Source organism: Staurois parvus, unplaced genomic scaffold (genome assembly GCF_062004578.1).
Source record: "Staurois parvus isolate SC_StPar_1 unplaced genomic scaffold, SC_StPar_1.0 ptg000267l, whole genome shotgun sequence".
Taxonomy (NCBI): domain Eukaryota; kingdom Metazoa; phylum Chordata; class Amphibia; order Anura; family Ranidae; genus Staurois; species Staurois parvus.
In genome coordinates this window covers 3361170-3383298 of record NW_028318063.1, presented here as the reverse complement: position 1 = coordinate 3383298, position 22129 = coordinate 3361170, and the positions used below count along the sequence as shown (strand labels likewise).

Sequence of the window (22129 nt, the reverse complement as noted above, 5' to 3'; positions counted from 1 at the left end):
GAAATACTTGCAGGCAGTGTATTGGGCACTAATGCCTTTTATATAACTTTTGGACAGTTGGTTTGCAGCAACAGATAAACGGATCTTTGGCACTGATGTCAACAGTCCAGAAATGATATACACCAATCAGTCATAACATTTTGACCACTGACAGGTAAAGGAAAAACATTGAACTGATAATGTTGACAATGGCATTTGGAAGTGAGTGGGATAATTGATTGAGCTGATAATATTGACAATGGCAAAGTAGAAAGAAAATGGGCAAGCGCACAGATTTGTGTGAATTTGACAAAGTAAAAATTGTAATGGCTAGATGACTGGGTCGGAACACCTCCAAATCTGCAGCTCTTCTGGCATCTTCCTGATCTGCATGGTCAGGACCTACCAAAGGTGGTCCAAAGAAGGAAACCAGTAAACCAGCAACAAGGTCATGGGTGGTCAAGGCTCAATGAGCACGTGAAAAGTGAAGGTTGGCCCATGTGATCCAATCCAATAGAAGAGATACTGTACCTCAAATTGCTGATGAACTTAATCCTGGTTCTGACAGAAAGATGTCAGAACACACTCTGCATTAAAGTTTGTCTCATATGTGGCTGCATAGCCAGACGAGTCAGGGTGCCCATGCTGACCTGTATCCCCAGCCAAATCACCTACAATTGGCACGTGAGCTTCGGAACTGGACCACCGAGCAATGGAAGGTGGGCCTGGTCTGATAAATCATGTTATTTATTTTTTTTTAACATCATGTGGATGTTAAGCTGCCTGTGCGTAGCTTACCTAAGGAAGAGATGAACTATAAGAAGACAACTGGGCAATGTTCTGCTGGGAAACCTTGAGTCCTGCCATTCATGTGGATGTTACTTTGGAGTCCATGCCTTAACGGGTCAAGGCTTTGGGTGGTCGTAGTGTTATGATGCCCTCTAATTCCTCCTGTATTGAATTGTATTGCATCTGTAGAGTCTGCCCTCATGTTGTAAAGTGCTGAGCAAACTGTTGCCGCTATATAAATCCTGTATAATAATAATGATGGGTGGTCATAATAGTATTGCTGTTACCAGAGGATGGCTTCCGTTATCACAGGTAGTGTCCCTTCTGGGCATAGGCAAAGAATGTTCCGGCTTCACGTTCCCTGGAGTGAAGAAGGAGCCTTCCCTGAGCTATCCCTCCTTGACAGGAACCTGAGCTTGAGCTAATCACCATCCCTCACAAGCTGCTTCCTTTCCCTACTTTTCACTTGCCAAAAGCACACCAAAATGATGTGGGGACCCCTATTTAAAAGCTTCCCTCACCCAAGATGGCCGCCCAAGGTTATTAGAGGTTGCAGCGTCCAATCAGACAACTGTGAGCCACTGAGTCCATGAGCAATTTTCCCTAACAAACGTCACTGGCACGGCAGCGCCTACTTGGCGGAGGAAAACCTACATATCTTTTATTGCAGCAAAAATATTCGCAAAAACAAAGGGCTACTATAAATTACATTTTTATTTCTTCTTATCGGTAAGGAACAGATATCGTTCATCGTTTAACTGCGACTTTTCCCACCTCTTATACAGGAAAGTTCATACAATTGATGTGTATTGCTGCAGACTTACCCCTGAGTGTATATATATGGAGATGGAGGCTGCCTTTCCTGCATGCCTTGGCACCCCCCCGTGTTTTGAATAAAATATGGAGCTGTGTCATTTAGACATTCCTCAGTATGCGTCAGAGGATCAGATCCACGTTGAATGTGTGATAGTTGTGTCTCTCCCTCATGTTGTGAGGTAATAGAATAAACAGAAGCCCGTTTCCTGCCTCCTGCCCTCTGATTGGCTGGCTCGCCCTCCAGGAATGTCTTGACTGCTTTATATGGAAGTGCTCAAAGCCACTCAGAAATCACATGGAAAGGAGAACGTCCAGCGGGAGGAATAACATTCATCTCCATAGCAGAGACCTGGAGACACTCCGCGACCTTGGCACACAGCAATGTAAGAGGAATGTCTGCCTGTCTGCCTGCTGCCTGTCTGCTACTACTGGGTGTACGGAGCGCAGCGCAGCGCCGGGGTACCGCTAGTGCTAGGCTGTAAGGACTGGGAGCTGCGTCCTGCCTGCCCGGCCATTCATAGCTTTCCAGTTATATGGATGGAGAATGTTCTCCTGTTGGCATTTCCAGTCTTGATTATTGAGCTGGTTTTGGTGTTTGTAGAATTTAGTTATACTGAACACAGGCTGGCTTCAGACTGTACAAAGGAAAGATCTCAGGGATGAGGTTTGTCCCGAGTGGGAGATTCCAGTGTTTCCCTGCTGTAGTCTGCAGATACAAATCCTTCTATGTTGTACTGTGTGCACAGCTAGTCCACGAACCAAGAATGGCTTTTCCATCTCTTACACTGAATGTGTGATCCTTCTCTCTCTCTCTCTCTCTCTCTCTCTCTCTCTCTCTCTCTCTCTCTCTCTCTCTCTCTCTCTCTCTCTCTCTCTCCCCCCTTCTTCTTTATTTCTCCTCCCCTTCTTTCTTTCTCCCCCCCTTCTTTCTTTCTTTCTCTCTCTCTCCCCCCCTTCTTCTTTCTTTCTTTCTTTCTCCCTTTCTCTCTTTTTTTCTCTCCCTTTCTCTCTTTTTTTTTTCTCTCCTCTTTTTTTTCTCCCCCTCTCTCTTTTTTTTCCTTTCTTCCCCCTTCTCTCTTCTCCCCCCCTCATCTCTATGTCTTTATCTTCTCTCTCCCCTCCTCTTTCTTTCCACCTCCTTTTTCTCTCTCCTTCCTCTCTCTCTTTTCTTCTTTTTTCACTCTCTTTCACTGTCCCCTTTCTCTCACCCCTCCTCCCCATGTCTCTCTCTTGTTCTCCTTCCCTCTATCGTTCTCTCTTTCTTTCCAGTCCCCCCTTTCTCTCTTGTTCTCCTTCCCTCTTTCTTTCTATCCCTTGCTCTGTCTTTCTACCCCCTATCTCCTTCTTCCCCCTCTTTCTGTCTGTAAGTTCAGTTCAATTCTAATACATTTTATTGGCAGGATCAAACATATTTTATCACTGCCAAAATGATCGAGTTTGTTTGGATTTGATGGGAAGGAGGGAGCGGGGAGGTAGCTCCAAGGCAAGTGTGTGTGGAGGGGGGTAAGGAATGATAAAAGGGGGGATAGGGGGTAAGACAATGGAATCGATTTTAATTATTTCTTGTCTCTCTCTTTCATCACTTTTTCTCTTTCGCTCCTATCTCTGCATGGAGCTCCTTCTCCCTGTGCCTTCATGGGTTTTCTCTAACATTCCAAACACGAGCAGGTAGATTCACTGGCTCCTGTCTAAACTGGCCCTAGAGTGCGTATGTATGCAAATGAGATACGGATGTACAGCTTGTAGAACACTGCATAAATTGTCAGATCTATAGAAAAACCCTAACGAAGAAATAATAAATCATTACAGTTCTCTGTTATGAAATATTATTGAATTTTGGCAAGTGAAATGAACTATTGTACAAGTTACTGAATTTGTAGTGATAGCAGTAAATCTAAGTAATGTGTTGAAGGTTGATATTACCTTTATGAACAAACTCTTTTTATTTTCTTTTTTAGAACCCTTCATTGATTTTGCACAATGGTACTACCAAAGGGTATCTTCTTGTTATTAATGCTGTCAGTTCCTCACACAAAGCAAGCATCAGGTATGAAATATCTCATGTTTTATAACAAGACAAAGTGTGATTCCGTTATCCTCATTAATAAAAATTGTTGCTATTAATTTTTGTTATTGTTGTTTTTTGATACTTTGGGGATTATTTACTAAAACTGGAGAGTGCAAAATTTGGTGCAACTCCACATAGAAACCAATCAACTTTCAGACTTTGTCACAGCCTAATTGAACAAGCTTAAGTTAGAAGCTGATTGGCTACCATGCACAACTTCACCAGATTCTGAATTCTCCAGTTTTAGTAAATCTTCACCTATGTCATACTAAAATAAAACATTATAACATCTTGAAGCATATAGTATATTTTCTTTTTCTATTGTGATCTTACAACATTCTTCTGGTGTTAGGTTAAAATCACAAATTTAAAGCCAATATAGGTCATCTGTAGCTTTTTAGTTGCTGCCTCACTGCAACCTGTTAGTTGTTATGGACATGTTAGCTTGAAGACTTTGTTCTTCTACTGAGTAGTGTTGATAGGAATTTTGGCTTTTATTACCAGGAGCTCTTACAAAGTATTGGATATTTTGTTCTTTCTTTCTTGAATAGTTTTAAACAAGCTTCTCTTTCTACTACCACAGAGAATGGAGCAGAAGACAACAGCGTCTTTGATCTGTTTGAAATAACTGGAATCAGTCGCAAGTTGAGCTCTCGCAAATCTCAAGGAGTTTCTTTAGTAAAGGGTCCTGATCCATCAAGCCCAGCTTACAGAATAGAGAACCCTAACCTGATACCTCCAGTTCCAGAGGAAAAATTTCAGGATCTGCTGGACAGTGTTCGAGCTGAGCGGGGCTTTATTTTATTGGCTACTTTACGCCAAATAAAGAAGACTAGAGGAGCACTCTTGTCTATCGAAAGAAAAGATGGCACAGGACATGTTTTCAGCCTCACATCCAATGGTGAAGCTGGAACTTTGGACTTGAGTATCAGTACAGAGGACAAGCAGCAGGTGGTGTCTGTTGAAGAAGCCAGGCTGGCTACAGGCCACTGGAAGAACATTACTCTTTTTGTGCAGGAAGATCGGGCTCAACTTTATGTAGGATGTGACAAGATGGAAAACGCTGAGCTTGATGTACCCATCCATCATATTCTCTCTGGAGACTTGGCAAGCACTGCTCAAATGAGAGTTGCAAAGGGAGGTGTGAAAGACAATTTCCAGGTAAGTCAAGGCCAAAAACTACAAGTCAAGAGCACGTGTAAGGAAAACACATGGACCAGTAACTTTAGGTTGTGAAGATGATTGGTGTACAGGTTTATATGTAATAGTTGCTGTGAGCGATTATTGTTTGATTCTAAAAAATGTTGCAGACCTTATTTCTATTAAGTCATCTTAGAATAAGTGATTCTGTTAAAAACTGTATCCTGATTTTGTATTCACAGGGTGTTCTACAGAACCTGCGTTTTGTTTTTGGAACCAGTATGGATGTGATCCTTAGAAACAAAGGCTGCTCCAGCTGTAAGTGTAAGCATGTGTGCATAAGAAATCAGGCTGAATGTTAATATGTTGGTAATCTTTGACCATTTGGATTAGTTTAATGCAGAGAAAATCTGGATTTCTGAATTATGCTCAACCACAACAATCCATTGCTAGAAAAATCATTGTCATTAGTAGAACTAGCGTAGCTCTGAATTAAATCGATTGTTTCCTTGTCTGTTTATGAATTGAATAGAAAACAAAACATACAATACATTTTTAGCTATGAACATATAAATAAAGTAAACAAAAAAAAGTTGTAATGTAGAATGCAAAAAACTTATTCTTTTGTTATTGTTTCAGCAAATTATGATTTGGAGAACTCGGTAAATGACTCTCGTCCGGCTATCCGAACCAATTACATTGGACATAAGACAAAGGATGTCGATGGCGTATGTGGCATTTCCTGTGATGAGCTGAAAAATATGTTTTTCGAGATGAAAGGACTTAAAGCAGTGATCTCAAATCTCCAGGCAAAAATACAGAAAGTTGTGAGTAAAATATATGTTGCTTTTAATGATAAAGCTATATGGAAGATATACAAGTTATATAATGTGGACTTTTACTTGTTTTCTTCAGACAGAGGAAAATCTTCTTTTTGCTGAAGTGGTGAAGGTTAAGGTGACACCAGGTGGTGTGTGCATGCACAATGGGATCAAATATAACAACATGGATGAGTGGACTGTTGACAGCTGTACTGAGTGTACATGTCAGGTAATAATTTGTTTCCAATATCTCTTGCTCATTCTTACTCTCATTAGCCAATTTTAGTCATTATTAGTGATAGACTTTCAAAATGAATTTAATAAACTACTTGGCTAGATATAGTCAATATATTAAATAGGTTTCCTCTTCCAGTAAAAAATGAGCATCTTTTTTACTCTAAAGTATACGTAGAAGTGAAGGTCCCCTCCTCGAACATTTGCTTTCTGTTAGTCGATCCCTACTTTGCCAACCATTTTGGTGATTTTTGGCCTTCTATCACAACATAAAGTTGACATATGAACAAAAAAAAACAATTACATTCTATTTCATAGAGGGAAAGATTCGTTTGGAGATGCTAAAATGTAGTTACTGATAACAAGGCATCTAACAGCACAGGAGCAGTCTTGCTTTCATGCCAATTTCTACATTGTTGGATATTGATGACTATATTTTCATTCCAGAATTCTGTGGTTATTTGTCGGAAAGTTTCTTGCCCACTAATACCATGCACCAATGCCACAATTCCTGATGGAGAATGCTGTCCCAGATGTTGGCGTAAGTATCTATTTGCTACTGTCAAAAAGCATAGTGTTGTTCAAAAAATGTTGATTTGCCACCTGTCAACTTGTTATAGCACAATAGACTAATAGTTTATTTAACAAAAGTAAAAAGAGCTTGTTTTAAAAGAAAGTAAAATTTAAAACAAGCTTAATTCTAACAGTAAAGAACAGGCTTTTGATCCTGCAGCATTTCTGATGTTCTAAAACTGGTGATTCATACTTTGAACATACTACCTTAAGCATTTTATTTGGTAGGGGAGGTGTATCTACAGCCTTAGGCTCAACAGTTCATTTTCAAAAGGCATAATGACAAATATGCAGATATTAATCTTGTAAATGCTGAACAAGTTGATTCAGGACAGAGATAAAATAGCTCTTGTGAAAGTAAGACAGCTGAAAGTGCAGAACTCCAAGAGTTAGAACCTGCTTGGTCCTGTGCACTTCATATTTCTGTTCCCTTGGCATGTATGGAACATCTAGCCAACAGATCCGCAGCTTGTACAGATAATGATCCTTCATGTAATTGCTTAAATAGCTTTTCAGTTATGAGTTATGGTTGTTTTTTTTTTCTTTTTAAACATACAATTCTGTATTTAATTGGAATTGGACAACTAAATATAATCTAGTGTCAAGCATGATGCATGTGCTACAGTGTATTATTCTCACACAACAATAAATTAGATACAGAATCCATCACCTTTTAGAGATAGAATAATGAGTTACCTCTGACAGCATATCAAAAAGACACATCATATTATAATAGACATATTGATTTTTATCCATAACCTCACTCATCATGCTTTTTTTATGGTTTACAGCAAGTGACTCTCCTGAAGATGGTTGGTCTCCATGGTCGGATTGGACTCCTTGCTCTGTAACATGTGGTCATGGTGTCCAGCAAAGAGGCCGATCTTGTGACAGCCTTAATAACCGCTGCGAAGGGTCCTCTGTCCAGACCAGATCTTGCACTATCCAAGAATGTGATAAACGATGTGAGTATACCAATTTGTTATCCCCAGCAGTTATTTATACAGTATATTGTGGTAAACCGATTTATAAAAACTAGAGTAAAAAAAAGGTAGAAGCAGAGGCGTCCCTAGGGTTGGTGTCACCCGGTGCGGTTGCATGTGGTGTCACCCCCAGAGGCGTCCCTAGGGTTGGTGACACATGGTATCACCCCTCCAGAGAGGAAGGCGTGGTGCCAATGTAGCGGTAAAATGAGTATCCCGTGAAAATATGTATCCCCTGAAGCAACTGCGCATGTGCTGGTTTCAGGCCGAAGAAGCCGATCGCCAACTTTAGCACAGAGCTGCCACAGTTAACCCCTTACAGGCTGCAAACTGCTGAAGCTGATCCCGCGGCTCACTATGGGTTGCAAGATCAGTTAACCCCGTATAGGTTCAACTGCGCATGAACCCCGTATAGGTTCATGCGCAGTTGCTTCAGGGGATACATATCTTCACGGGATACTCATTTTACCGCTACACCAGGGGCAGCTGTCACTGCCGGGATCACCCCAATAACTGGCCAGGACCTTCACAAAGCCCAGAAGGTCCGCTGGCATCCTGCTCCTGTACCCCCGCACCCCCCTAGGGACACCACTGGGTAGAAGCGTGCCTATAGTTGCTCTGATGCCAGTTATAGCTTATTAGAAATATTTTACAATCTGGGGAACAGCATGTATTCTGATTTCTTCCCAAGATGTCCCCCATTAGGCAAATCTGAGTTTCTTTTTTCAAGTGTTTCAGTTATTGATTTAAACTTCTTATATTCTCTTAGGTCTACAAATATCAATAGTCACCTATAACACTTTTAATAATTAGGGTTCATATCTAAGTTTAAAATCCATCTTATAAATTTAGTACCACAGCTGATAGGATTTATTGGTAAACATATTCAGAGTTTAGATACTTTTACTCTTAGTGATATACAATGTAACATAATAATCATTGTTTTTAACTTAACTAGAAATACATAGTGTCTTTTCTTTTCAGTTAAACAAGATGGTGGATGGAGTCACTGGTCTCCATGGTCCTCATGTTCCGTCACTTGTGGAAGTGGAATGATGACTAGAATCCGACTTTGCAACTCACCTGTTCCACAGCTGAATGGCAAGCATTGTGTGGGTGAAGGAAGAGAAAATAAGCCATGCCAAAAAGATCCTTGTCCAAGTGCGTACCATTTTTTACACTGACTTTATTTACCCTGTGATCTTTTTAGGCAAATATGCACCATGATTCAAATGCCACACTGAGCATATTTGAGGGAAACAAAGAAATAAGTTGTATCAAGTTTCCAGAGTTTGAGAAATGAAATTCTTCCAAAGGTCACATCAGTGAAAAGTTTCTCTCGACAGATCTTTCTTTGTTTATACCATGAATAGTAATTGTGGACAGTATGGAGGAATAATTAATTCTGTAATCTGATATTTTTTCTAGTTAATGGCCAGTGGGGACCTTGGTCACCCTGGGACATATGCAGTTTGACATGTGGAGGTGGTTTTCAGAAACGAGAGCGTCTTTGCAACAATCCCAAGCCCCAGTTTGGTGGTAAAGACTGCCTTGGAGAGAATGCTGATAGCCGCCTTTGCAATAAGCAAGACTGTCCCATTGGTAAGTCATTAAAACACACAGATAATTAGACGTTTCCTGTTTGCCCTTATCCATCAGGCTGATTTTCATGTTGATTAATCCCAATTTAGATGGATGCTTATCAAATCCTTGTTTTGCTCGAGTTACTTGCACAAGCTTCGATGATGGCTCTTGGCAGTGTGGTGCTTGCCCTACAGGGTATAGAGGAAATGGCATTGAATGTACAGATGTAGATGAGGTGAGTTGCAAACGTTGAACATAATTTTATTAACCATCCAGTGTGATAAACCAATAAAGTATAAGAACCGAAACATTTTAATTGTGTCATTATTTTTCTTTATAGTGCAAGGAGGTTCCCAATGCTTGCTTTAGCCTTAATGGAGTGCACAGATGTGAGAATACAGAGCCTGGATACAATTGTCTTCCTTGTCCTCCACGATACACTGGCACACAACCATTTGGCAAGAGCATTGAGGAAGCCAAAGCAAACAAACAGGTAACTTTTTTATTTCCACCTCAGTGTTGTATTTCTAACATCACACACAATCTAGCTACGTGAATAGAATATTCTATAAAGAAGTATAGTTTATAGGTCCATTTTAGCATAGTTATTCTTTCATAAAATAAGCATTTCCCCAGATGTTTTATTTTTCATAATGATGTACAGTAATTTACCTGATTCTGGAAGAGTTTCTAAAAGAGATGGAGAAAGAGAAAAACAAAAAGGAGAGTGTAGTAGTTTAATGATTCTGTGCATATATATCAGGGTTCATTCATAAGGCAAATGTATAAGGTTATTATAGATTTATAAAAAGTAGAAATAAAAGTTTTAATAAATATGATCAATATAGATTGTTAAAAATATATTAGCTGTTTAAATATGCTCAGATAATAATAGCAGATTATTATAAGATCTAGTATATGATATAAAAAGTGATAATACACATAAAGGGAAAATACACAATATGATACAGCATAACACAAAATGATCATAATGTAGTGTATTATAATGCATCTGTTCTGATATAAAATATAAAACATCTTTTACTGACTCTTGATCTCTTCATTAAACCAGGTCTGCAACCCTCGGAACCCATGTCTTGATGGAACACATAACTGTAACAAGAATGCAAAATGCATCTATCTTGGCCTTTACACTGATCCCATGTTCCGTTGTGAATGCAAACCAGGATATGCTGGAAACGGCATAATCTGCGGTGAAGACACAGACTTGGATGGATGGCCTAATGATAACCTTACATGTGTTGCCAATGCTACCTATCATTGCAAAAAAGTAAGATGATTAGACTAGTTTTGTGCAGAAAACAGAAAGTATACAGAGAGCCTCACAATGCTTTCAGTTATGTACACATATTAAAATGCAGACATCTCTTTTGTAGGATAACTGCCCCAACCTTCCCAACTCAGGCCAAGAAGACTATGATAAAGATGGAATCGGAGATGCCTGTGATAGCGATGATGATAATGATGGAATCCCCGATGATAGGGTAAGAAAACAAAGGCTATATTCATGTTTTTCAGAACTGCTAAGCTTTGGATTTCTCTGCTTCTTGTTGAGTTAAACAAAACAGCAGGAATGTAAACACTGCTTCTCTTTTCAAGCAGAAAATATCATAAGGTTGTGAAATTTGCCCAGTAAATTGTGAAATCTTTTGGCTAGGTTAATACTATGAAGTGTTTTGCTAAGAGTGGACTTTGAAAGTGAAATTGACCCTGAGCTTCCTGCAAACAGCAGGATAACAAAGTTTGCAACAGACAGATGTTACCTTCCTAAAATCCCATGCACACATTCTGGCATTTAAGTGACATTTTTCAACAAGACCTACTAAACTTCAGAGGTGTTGCTAAAAATATCACATGTCATTAAACATGAAAACCTGTATGCCTATGAAAACTAATACATACCCAGACTGAGCTAGATAGGGAGACTTAGCTGACTTAGTTACTTGACAGTCAAAAAGGAACATTTTTTTTTCTAGCAAAACTATTTTGTAGTTTGAGTTCAGCTATGTTTCAGAAGTGCCTTCAAGCATTGTTTGTTCAAAGAGGGAGAAGCCATCTGAGATTATTTAGAAATCTTATGTGGATACCACCTAGGGGCTTCGAGGCAGACCTAAAAAACACTGACAGATTATGTTTCGTATTTGGCTGGAGGATACTTTTAATCCGCTGTGCAGATAAAAATCCTGTTGCTAGAGAAACATTGTACTTGCCTGTCATTCCTCTTACCCTGTTATAACAAAAATATTGAGATATGAGATGCAGTACTTGTAACACATTACTTTCTTTTTCAGGACAATTGTGCATTTGTATACAACCCTGCACAGTATGACTATGACCGTGATGATGTGGGTGATCGCTGTGACAACTGCCCATACAACCATAATCCAGACCAGGCTGATACTGATGCCAATGGGGAAGGAGATGCCTGTTCTGTGGATATTGATGGAGATGGTTAGTTTTTTTTTTTTTTTAACTGTTTCTTGATTAATCTGTAGCAATGTCAATTTGTAAGTTCATATGGTGTCACAGCAAAGCATAGCCTTTTACCACCTGATATTACAGGACCTAAGCCCAATTTTACACAAGACAAGTGCAGGTAAAACAGGGAGCATCTGCCCTGAAAGTATACACACCAAACATACATAGGCAAGCTACTGCAGTTTTGACATGCTTTCATTCTCTATCCAGAAATACATCACCTTCATCTTGCTCTTAATGCAGAACAACTGCCTTTCAGACTAACACTCTGCAATGAACATTAATTAACATTAATCTTCTGTCTCAGGAATAAAATATACAAATATATCATAAATTCAAAATGGAAGTATAGAAACAGTGGGGGTTATTTTCTAAAGCTGGACAGTTCAAAGTCTGGTGCACCTCTGCATTGAAATCAATCAGCTTCCAGGTTTTATTGCCAAAGCTTAACTGAACAAGCTGAAATTAGAAGCTGATTGGCTACCATGCACAGCTGCACCAGATTCTGAGTGCACCAGTTTTAGTAAATCTACCCCACCGTGTTCAATCTATATTTTGAGCTTATGTTCCCAATCTACTATATATTTCGAAACCAAGCCTCTAAATCTTGCGTTGAGTCCATTTAAAACATTGTGCCTAATTTCTTTTGTCTGTGTCATTTTACTACAGGCATTCTCAATGAAGTAGACAATTGCCCTTATGTATACAATGTAGACCAGAGGGATACAGATAAAGACGGCATTGGAGACCAGTGTGACAACTGTCCCTTGGAGCACAATCCAGATCAGGTAAGAACTATGTTTTGTATGAACTGTGGACTTGTCTACTGCAATTATCCAAGTTCTAGCTGTCTTTTTCAAGTGCAGATTAGAAAATGCCAGTTAAAATTTGATGTATTTCCATGTGGAGGCACTTTAACAAATAATCTTCAGAGTTTTACATTCTGAACTTCTGGTTTACTCTTGATAGCACACTTATGAACTCCCTGTACCATGCATCAATTTCTTAGCTGACCTTAGGCATCGCTAGTATAGATTTCCCAGTCTGTGCCACTGTGCTCATCATGGATTAGTTATGTTTGTAAAATCTCTCCACTTTAATCTTACTTTATTGCTTAGTTTTAATCTGAACACACATATACATTCCAGTGCTTCACACAGACTGGATTTTCTGTTTTCAGTAGATCATTTCCCACCAAAACATAACTACATAATCTCTGCAACAACTTTATTGTTTTTACACCACTAGCTTTAGTAATTGTGCTCCCAAGACCAAGAGGATTTCTTGTACTAAGACATTGCTTGGCAGTGTACCACTTTATGGACTTACTAGGTACCAGCAAGAAATCAGCACGAGTTTTCTTAATTCCCTTTTCCTTTCATTCACTTAAGTCTAAAAAGCTTGGGTACCCAATTCTGCTTTAATACATAATCATAAGTTTAGCTGTACACGTCAGTGACTGTGTGTTATTTTCTAAGCAGATATTTGTGGGAACATACAAAATTACTTATGCTCCATGTCACCACAAACACATCAAACAGTAGGTTAACATTTTTTTGTTGTTAATTCTATTCCAGACTGACTCTGACTCCGATCTCATTGGTGATAAATGTGACAGCAATGAAGACATAGATGAGGATGGTCATCAGAATAACCTGGACAACTGTCCTTACATCCCCAATGCCAATCAGGCTGACCATGATAAGGATGGCAAGGGTGATGCTTGTGATCATGATGACGACAATGATGGCATTCCAGATGAAAAAGATAATTGCAGACTGGTGCCTAATCCTGATCAGATTGATACTAATGGTAAGATGAAAATTGAAGGATTTTATGAATTTCATGAAGGTGCAGCCAACGCATCTGACAGATTTTATTTCATGTTTGATATCAGTCGTACTTTAAAAAAAATACATGAGACTAATCTTTCTCAACTTTGTAGGTGATGGACGTGGTGATGCCTGCCAGTTTGACTTTGATAATGACCAAATTCCAGACTCTGAGGATGTTTGCCCCGAGAATTATGCAATCAGCACAACTGACTTTCGCAAATTCCAAATGGTGCCTTTGGATCCAAAAGGAACATCACAGATTGATCCCAACTGGGTGGTCAGGCACCAGGGAAAAGAGCTGGTACAGACTGTCAACTGTGACCCTGGCATCGCTGTTGGTAAGATTCCATTAAAGAGAAAGTATAACATATTTTAAATGAGCACAGGTTTTGAGTTCTTACAGTAGTCTATAACAAAGTAATTTTTGATGTGACTAGTGGTCACTGAAGGCACTGCAAAGCAGGAAGCAGAGCCTGGGTATGCACCGAGCAACAATAACTGCCCCCATGCACATACATATTTACAAATTATATAAAAAAGCACGGTATTGAAAACTCTAGTATAAAATGACATTTAAAGCAAACATTTGACTATTTACATTTATATCCCCAAAAAAATTTTTAAACTTAAAACAGTAATACTGTAGATTTTTACATTTATGTGATTTAAAAACAGAGTAAAAGACCATTTATTTTTTTTATGCCATTTATTTTTTATTTTCTTTTAAGGTTTTGATGAGTTTAGTTCAGTGGATTTCAGTGGAACCTTCTTTGTCAACACTGAGAGGGATGATGACTATGCTGGCTTTGTGTTTGGCTACCAATCAAGCAGCAGATTTTATGTGGTTATGTGGAAACAAATTACCCAGACCTACTGGGACACAACGCCTACTAAAGCTCAGGGATACTCTGGTCTCTCTATAAAAGTTGTCAACTCAACAACTGGGCCTGGAGAACACTTACGGAATGCTTTGTGGCACACAGGCAATACTGCAGGACAGGTAGGTGGTTCTCTGTATCATTTACCAGAAACATCTGATTAGTTAGTAAGCACCATACAGATGACAATGTTTCTGTAAGATAAAATGTTACCTCACCCAATATTAAATGGCTTTCATGCTAATGTGCTTTTTGTAGGTTCGTACTTTGTGGCATGACCCTCGTCATACAGGATGGAAAGATTTTACTGCTTACAGGTGGCATTTAATCCACAGACCAAAGACTGGATTCATTCGGTAAGAAAGAAAACGTTATCCTGTTGTTGCCATGTTTGGATACCAAAATTAAAAGAAATATTAGACTATGTTGATAATTTAATGCCATCTCTCTTTTTTAGTGTTGTAATGTACGAAGGGAAAAAAATAATGGCTGATTCAGGACCTATTTATGATAAGACATATGCTGGAGGAAGATTAGGACTGTTTGTATTCTCACAAGAGATGGTCTTCTTTTCGGATCTTAAATATGAGTGCAGAGGTGAGTAGCTCAATAGTTTTGTATGTATTATCAGGGCATTGTGATGTGATTTAATAGATTGTATGCAGTTTTCTCAATGCAAGTATGACATAGTCCCCAATCACTTATAAATAGTTTACCTAAAGAGGATATGTTTAATCTAAGAGCAAACTGATAGAAAAAAAGGCATCATCCATTGACTTGTTTTCAAGATGGAAGACCCAGGACTATCTGTAGTAAATCACTTTGCCTGAGCAAACCTATGTCCAGTAAAGTGTTGGGTCACATAGGATGCCTATATGTCCATTCGCTCCATGCCAAAGACTCACTAACAGTGAAGCAAGGATGATTATAGCCCTGTGCTATAATTTTGAAAACAAGTCATTAATAGCAGCCCCTTGCTGAGGATAGAAACATGGAGGCTGTCAATGCTGACCTGTTTTTTGAAGTTGCATACATCAGAGCCATTATCCTGGTCTTGTCTTCACTACATACAGAGGCACTAACTGGGAAAAAAAGCGTGTACATATCAGGTGACTTGTTGGGTGAGATTCAGGCCAGTGACTTACCAACAATGTATAAGGGTAACAGCCCCATAGCATGAATTTTCAAAAAAAGATAGTGGGAGCTCTCTTACATTTATCCTGACAGGCCCCTTTCTTTTGTAAGAGAGTAGTAAAGCACAACTATAGATCTCAAATAAAGTTCATGTCTCCCTGGAATTCTGCAGATCAGTTTGGTTATAGGTAAAGGTATTTATAGGTAGCTGTTTAACAAAAGAACCATATCTCCTCTTTTATGATAAGCACCACTTGTTCACATTAAGATTATCATAGTGCTAGCCACAGCCATGTTTGCATAGCTAAAATGTACACAGGACAGGGGTACATTTAAAGGATAAAAGTCTTCTGATTGCAATGAAAGTAATGACTGTTTGGGAATGCTTTAGGACACAGTATAATAATATTATCTTTCCTCTTTCCTTTAGACTCATAAACCTGGATCATATGCATTCAGTGAATGTTAAGGAAACCTCATAGCACTTTTGGAAATGTTAGATGTGTACCATTTCTCGGATGCTTTCTTCCATCCATTTTCTTATTTTCCGTTGAAGCAAAAATAAATCCACTCCAAGGACTTGTAACTAAGGAAGCGACTGTAACTTATGAAAATGATTGACTAATTATGAAATCTTGGAATTGATTGCAATTTTATGGTAGCCACAAATCTGCCATAATGAAACAGACATTCATAAACAAGTGCCTCATTGGAGATGATTTACAGAAAGGAAATAAAAAATAGACATGATCGCATATGGTACTGCCCTTAAAAATACAACAGGAATAATGTTGGAACTCTGAGTGCTATGTATTGGAAATTGAAAAAAAAACTATTGCAAATAGTGCACATAAGTGTGTTTTACAGGAATGGTTGCTTCACTGCAAAAGTAGAGAGATATGTTAATTTAAAAAAAATAAATATCTCTTTTGGAGAGACAACTTTCTGCTATTCAGAATGGAGTCACCAGAGTATAAATAGGTAGACTACAGATGTAGATATGACTGCCATAAAACTTATCGGCGCGTGAGTGTATTTTTTAAGTGGATGGCTGTTAGTAACATTGCAGCGTGGATGTTAGTGTCGGACTGTAAGTGTGTATGTACATATAGTATGTGTGTGTGTGTGTGCATCATATGAACTGTGTATTCAAGTTATGCACTTCTTCTTCATTTGCAAAAAAAAATGCAATTACTCTAACTTGGTACAGCACAGTTCAGGCATACACCGTATGTTACATTGTGTGAATTGTGTAAGAAAGACAAGGAGACAAATAGGAAAGATAGTGGAAACAAAATCTATACAGGTAAACATTTTGAAAAAGACAAAAAAAAAGTCTTCTTACTGGAAAATGAAAAAGACAGGTAGGTCAGATCTAGTTATTGTTGTTTAGTTTTTAAATACAGTTCAAGCTGCACTATTGAAACGTTTCTTCAGGCAAGACTGCATAGCATGTTGATCTTGCTAAGGAACCGGAGGGAGAGCAAGGCAAGAGGGGTGGAGAGTTAGGTACAGCACACTCTCTGTACTAAATGTAAACCATATGTCTCCATATAGCCATATAACACCCTAATTACGCTATGGCAGGTAGACAGTCTTTCTCCGCTTAAGTACAAAATAATTAAGAGTAAACCAGCAGATTTAAAACTTCAAGTACAATATTACCTCATTGTGTGATTGAGATTCAGAAAATGTTTTTGATTTAAGAGCAGAAAATTGGAGAGATATTTAACAAGTATAGAAAAAAAAAATCTACTGTAGTGTTAATCAGTTCTGTATATAGTTACAGTGACTGAGTACCCCCAGGAAAGTATTTTAAACTTGTTTTTAATAAAGAGTTTTGTGATATTTTTTCTATATTTTAGTAATTACAGTGCTTTTTTGTATAAATGATTTTTATGTGTATTGCTGATTAGTGTTATGGGTATTTTGTAGATATGCTATTTAAATAATTTATCAGGAACTGCTTCCTGTAGTGTCTTTGCTCCTATTTGTATAAACGATTTTGCACTTGAAAAGAGCTTTGCAATATCTGTCTCAATTTTGTAATATCAATGTATACTTTTGTGATACAGAAAGAGAAAACTATGCCTTTTGTATACATTTTTAAATGTGTTTTTGTAAATTATACAGCAATTGTTGTCATTAAATATATAATAAAATATAAAATGTAATTTGTCTTTTCCTTTAGGTAACATTAGTTGGTATTTTGTGGTGTTATTCCTGGTCAGTTGTCAGGGAGCAGGATACACTATATAAATATATGAAATGAAATAGATTTTTCCCACACATTAATATTTTTAAAGAGGTATGCCATTTTTGGTTAATAAAAGGATATCTACTTAAAAGGAGAGTAATGCCTGGTGACAGTCCTCTTCTGCAGGATTTCATCTGAAATTAGTCATTTTTGTTCAGCTGATAATTAAGCCCCTTATTCAAAAATTTTCAGAAGTCAACTAAGGGGTTGTTCCCTTCAGATGTACTGTAAATCTTCCTACTTCCAACAGAGTTTTGAAGAATTACTTATCATTGTTTTATTCTAGCTCTGTGGATCGTTAATGGCTTGTTAATGTAAAGAAGTATTCACTTCTACAAAAAAATCAGTTTAGAATAACATAGCTGTTGATGTCTTTCACCCAAATACTGGTAACTAAAAAGGGCCATAAAATGGACATTTCACAAATATTTAACAACCCTCTATAGTGATGTTCAACCCTAAAGTGATTTTTTTCTCTTTTAAATTAAAATAAAAAAGATACACATTGTTCAAAATAAATTAAAGGAACACTTTGAAAACACATCAGACCTCCAATGGGGAAAAATATCATGCTGGATATCTATACTGATATGGACTGGGTAATGTGTTAGGAATGGAAGGATGCCCCATCGTTTGATGGAAATGAAAATGATCAACCTAAACTGGACTGAATTCAAAGTCACCCCGAAAATCAAAGGGAAAAAATGATGCAGTTCATTTTTCTGAAATTTCATTGCAGCAACTCAAAATGGTACTCAGTAGTTTGTGTGGCCCCCACATGCTTGTATACATGTCTGACAACATTGAGGCATTCTCCTAATAAGACGACGGATGGTGTCCTGGGGTATTTCCTCCCAAATATGGACCAGGACATCACTGAGCTCCTGGACAGTCTGAGGTGCAACCTGGCGGTGTCGGATGGACTGCAACATATCCCTGATGTGTTCTATTGGATTTCAGTCAGGTGAGTGTGGGGGCCATTCAATGGTATCAATTTCTTCATCTTCCAGGAACTGCCTGCATACTCTCAAAAACATGAGGCCGGGCATTGTAGTGCACCAAGAGGAACTCAGGATTCACTGCACCAGCGTATGGTCTGATAATGGGTCCAAGGATTTAATCCTGATACCTAATGGCAGTCAGGGTGCCATTGTCTAGCCTGTAGAGGTATATGTGTCCCTCCATGGATATGCCTCCCCAGACCATCACTGGCCCACCACCAAAACAGTAATGCTGAACGATGTTACAGGCAGCATAACGTTCTCCACGCCTTCTCCAGACCCTTTCACGTCTGTCACATGTGCTCAGGGTGGACCTGCTTTCATCTGTGAAAAGCACAGGGCACCAGTGGCAAACCTGCCAATTCTGGTGTTCAGTGGCAAATGCCAATCGAGCTGTATGGTGCTGGGCATAGAACACAGGGCCCACTAGAGGATGTCGGGCCCTCAGGCCACCCTCATGAAGTCTGTTTCTGATTGTTTGGTTAGAGATATTCACACCAGTGGCCTGCTGGAGGTCATTTTGTATGGCTCTGGTAGTGCTCACCCTGTTCCTCCTTGCACAAAGGACCAGATACGGGTCCTGCTGATGGGTTAAGGACCTTCTGCAGCCCTGTCCAGCTCTCCTAGCGTTATTGTCTGTCCCCTGGAATCTCCTCCATGCTTTTGAGACTGTGCTGGGAAACACAGCAAATCTTCTTGCAATGGCACGGCCTGTGCCATCCTGGAGGAGTTGGACTGCCTATACAACCTCTGTAGGGTCAAGGTATCGCCTCATGCTACCAATAGTGACACTGACCCTAGAAAAATGCAAAACTAGTGAAAAACAGAAAAGATGAGTTGGGAAAAAAATGTCAGTGGCCTCCACCTGTAAAACCATTCCTGTTTTGGGGGTTGTCTCATTGTTGCCCATCTAGTGCACCTGTTGTTAATCAGTTTCAGCTGCTTCTGGTGTTATTAAAATTAACAACCCCCTCTGCTACTTTTCTGACCAGATCAATATCCCAGGAGTTTAATTGACTTGATGCTATACTCCGATTAAAAAATGTTCCTTTAATTTTTTTGAGTAGTGTACTTAACTGCTCTGTGCAATTATATTGTACAGAGCAGTCTCTTACCCCCTCTTTGGCAGTTCCCCCACCAGTACTTTCTGCCCCTTTTTTCTTCCAGGTGCCTCCTTAGCAAGCCAGATGCTAAAGGGGGCAATAGTGCACATGTGCTCCCAAGCCAAGCTGTGTTTGTCCGTAGACACAACGCCTATAAGCCATACCCTGCTTCCTCTTCACAGGAGTTTGACTGACAGCAGCAATAGCCTATGGCTTCCATTTCTCTCAGTGTTTCCTGTGAGATCAGGAAGTGAGGGGAGCAATGCTGCAACCAGTACATTGCTGGAGATGTGAGAAGAGTCAGGTAAGTGTTTAGGGATGGAGGTGGGTAGGATTGATAGTTACAAGTTTTTTTACCCTAATGCAGAGAATACATTAAAAAAACATTTTGACTTTCAAACCACTTTAATTCTGTTTTTGGAGAAAATAAAAGATTGACATTTAGAGTAGAGCTTGCTAAAGTTACCTTCACTCTATGTGATGTTGGACCTGTTAATTTTTACTGACAGGAGATCCATCTATTCTGCTATACAGAGAACAGTAACATCATGCCACATGGGTTTGTTAAAATATACACGAGACTAAGTGAAGAGTAGAATTACATTTTATCCATAAATAATAAACTAATCCAAAACATATTTGTGCTCCTTAAACGTTACGTTCTTTTTAATTAAAGAATTTATCATTCTTTTCTTAAAAAGTATTTCTACTTTTTCTGTTAAATTTGAGAAAACCCCAATATTTTTTTTTATTGTTCATATTTACACGGCATACCCAATAAAAAAAAATTCTTACCTTTTAGATGTTTCTGAGGAGATGTTGTGATTGTTTACTTCCCAGAGTACAATAGCTCATCATGATTTGTCCTGATAGGTGGGATGGGGTTGGCTAGGTCCAGTTCCCATTCACATACAATGGAGAAACCCAGCTTCTAAACCTTTAGCCCCGGTTCACACTACAAACCGCATTTCTTTGCAGTCCACATGCGATTCAATGCAGTGTGATTTGAGCCCATTCATTTTGAACGGGCTCAATTTGCACCAAAGAGGTGCATGCACCACCCCACAACTGTGTTGCATGGTCATTTTGTGCCATGCAATCCAGTGCAGGCAAAAGCACTGTGTTTGCGACCTGCATTTGAGCTGTCATTAGGATTGCACTGACACCAGCTGTGGATCGTAAGGACAGTGCAATTGGCATGCGGTGCTGGAAATGCACACAGATCATGTCATTTCCTGCATCATATTAGTGTGAGCCTAGGTTTAACCGTTTGCTAAGACAGATTGCAGTTTATTTACTAAAGCTGGAGAGTACAAAATCAGGTCCACTTCTGCATAGAAACCAATCAGCTACTAGGTTTTATTGTCAAAGCTTTATTGAACAAGCTGAGGTTAAAAGTTGATTGGCTGCTATGCACAGCTGCACCAGATTGTGAGTGAACCAGTTTTAGTAAATCTCCCCCACAGTGTTCAAATCTAGTACAATTGACGAGATGATATCTGCACTGCAAAGTACGAATGGGGTTAATTATGGTAAACCCAGCTTCCCAGATCCCCTCATAATCAAAGAGAGCGAAATAGATTCTTTTCTTTGCTGGAAGTTCCAAAAGAGAACATCTAAAATAAGGAAAGCTTCTATTTGTATTTTTTTTAAGTTATGCTATGTGAATAAGGACATGAACCAAATATAAAGAAGCATTATCCTGATTTGGCTGCAAAAGTGAAAAAAACTCCTAGGTATACAGATTTACTTTCTATTTGTATGTGGTCACTTTGATGGCCTCTCTGCGGCAGAACGCCTAGACCAGATGACTAGAGATTCAGAAAACTGTTAACCTATTCTGTTTGAAGTTTGGTAATAATAATAATAAGTGTATGAACCCAGAATGGGTAAAATGTAAGTACACAGCATTCCGGTTTATCAGCAAAAATGCACAGATAGGAACCACAATGAGGACCCTTGACAGGCAGGGTAGCAAACTAGAACCCAGTATACACAGAAGTGTGTTGTAGAGAGCAGCTTGATGTAAAGGTGACTGTATGCCAACCCTAAAACCTAGACAGAAATGCTTTCACTCCGGTCCTGCTTCAATTCCATACTGGATTCCAGGCAGATACAGTATATGTGTAGTCCATATATGTATTTACTGAAAAATGAATGAAATGACTTGACCTCTGATGATATTAAACTCTGAACCAAAATCTAAGATTAAAGCAGGGTATACACAAATCGAAATTTGCACGGTTCAACAGGACTTGGCAAACTCTGGGGCATGTATACTCCTCTCTGTTCAACAGAAGGTGGTCATTAGACTGGCTTCTGTCAAACGGTCCTGCCGGAAAACCAGAGTTCAATTGGCGCGTGCAGCCAATGGCTGCAACACTGATCTGTGTATTCTGATAGGAGGGGAGAGTCAGAAGCTCAGGACCTGGCTC

At 39.0% G+C, this 22129-nt stretch overlaps 1 protein-coding gene across 1 annotated transcript; it reads left to right on the top strand.

Moving 5' to 3' along the window:
* Positions 1 to 1813: 1813 nt before the first annotated feature.
* On the top strand, positions 1814 to 17507 carry THBS1 (thrombospondin 1). Its single transcript, XM_089681491.1, has 22 exons — positions 1814 to 1967; positions 3543 to 3631; positions 4236 to 4813; positions 5035 to 5110; positions 5432 to 5619; positions 5708 to 5842; positions 6295 to 6388; positions 7212 to 7385; positions 8388 to 8564; positions 8832 to 9005; positions 9095 to 9222; positions 9328 to 9480; positions 10060 to 10278; positions 10385 to 10492; positions 11300 to 11459; positions 12156 to 12274; positions 13064 to 13298; positions 13432 to 13659; positions 14050 to 14321; positions 14458 to 14555; positions 14657 to 14796; positions 15764 to 17507. Exons 2-22 carry the CDS (start codon positions 3565 to 3567, stop codon positions 15769 to 15771), a joined length of 3531 nt encoding a protein of 1176 aa, XP_089537617.1. The 5' UTR covers positions 1814 to 1967; positions 3543 to 3564; the 3' UTR covers positions 15772 to 17507.
* Positions 17508 to 22129: the final 4622 nt, after the last annotated feature.

Bases quoted from the DNA above. Each gene is read 5' to 3' on its own strand.
- THBS1 (XM_089681491.1), top strand. From the start codon at position 3,565: ATGGTACTACCAAAGGGTATCTTCTTGTTATTAATGCTGTCAGTTCCT. The intron at 9,481-10,059 runs GTAACTTTTTTA...TCATTAAACCAG, and splicing joins AAGCCAAAGCAAACAAACAG to GTCTGCAACCCTCGGAACCC. The intron at 13,660-14,049 runs GTAAGATTCCAT...TTTTCTTTTAAG, and splicing joins TGACCCTGGCATCGCTGTTG to GTTTTGATGAGTTTAGTTCA.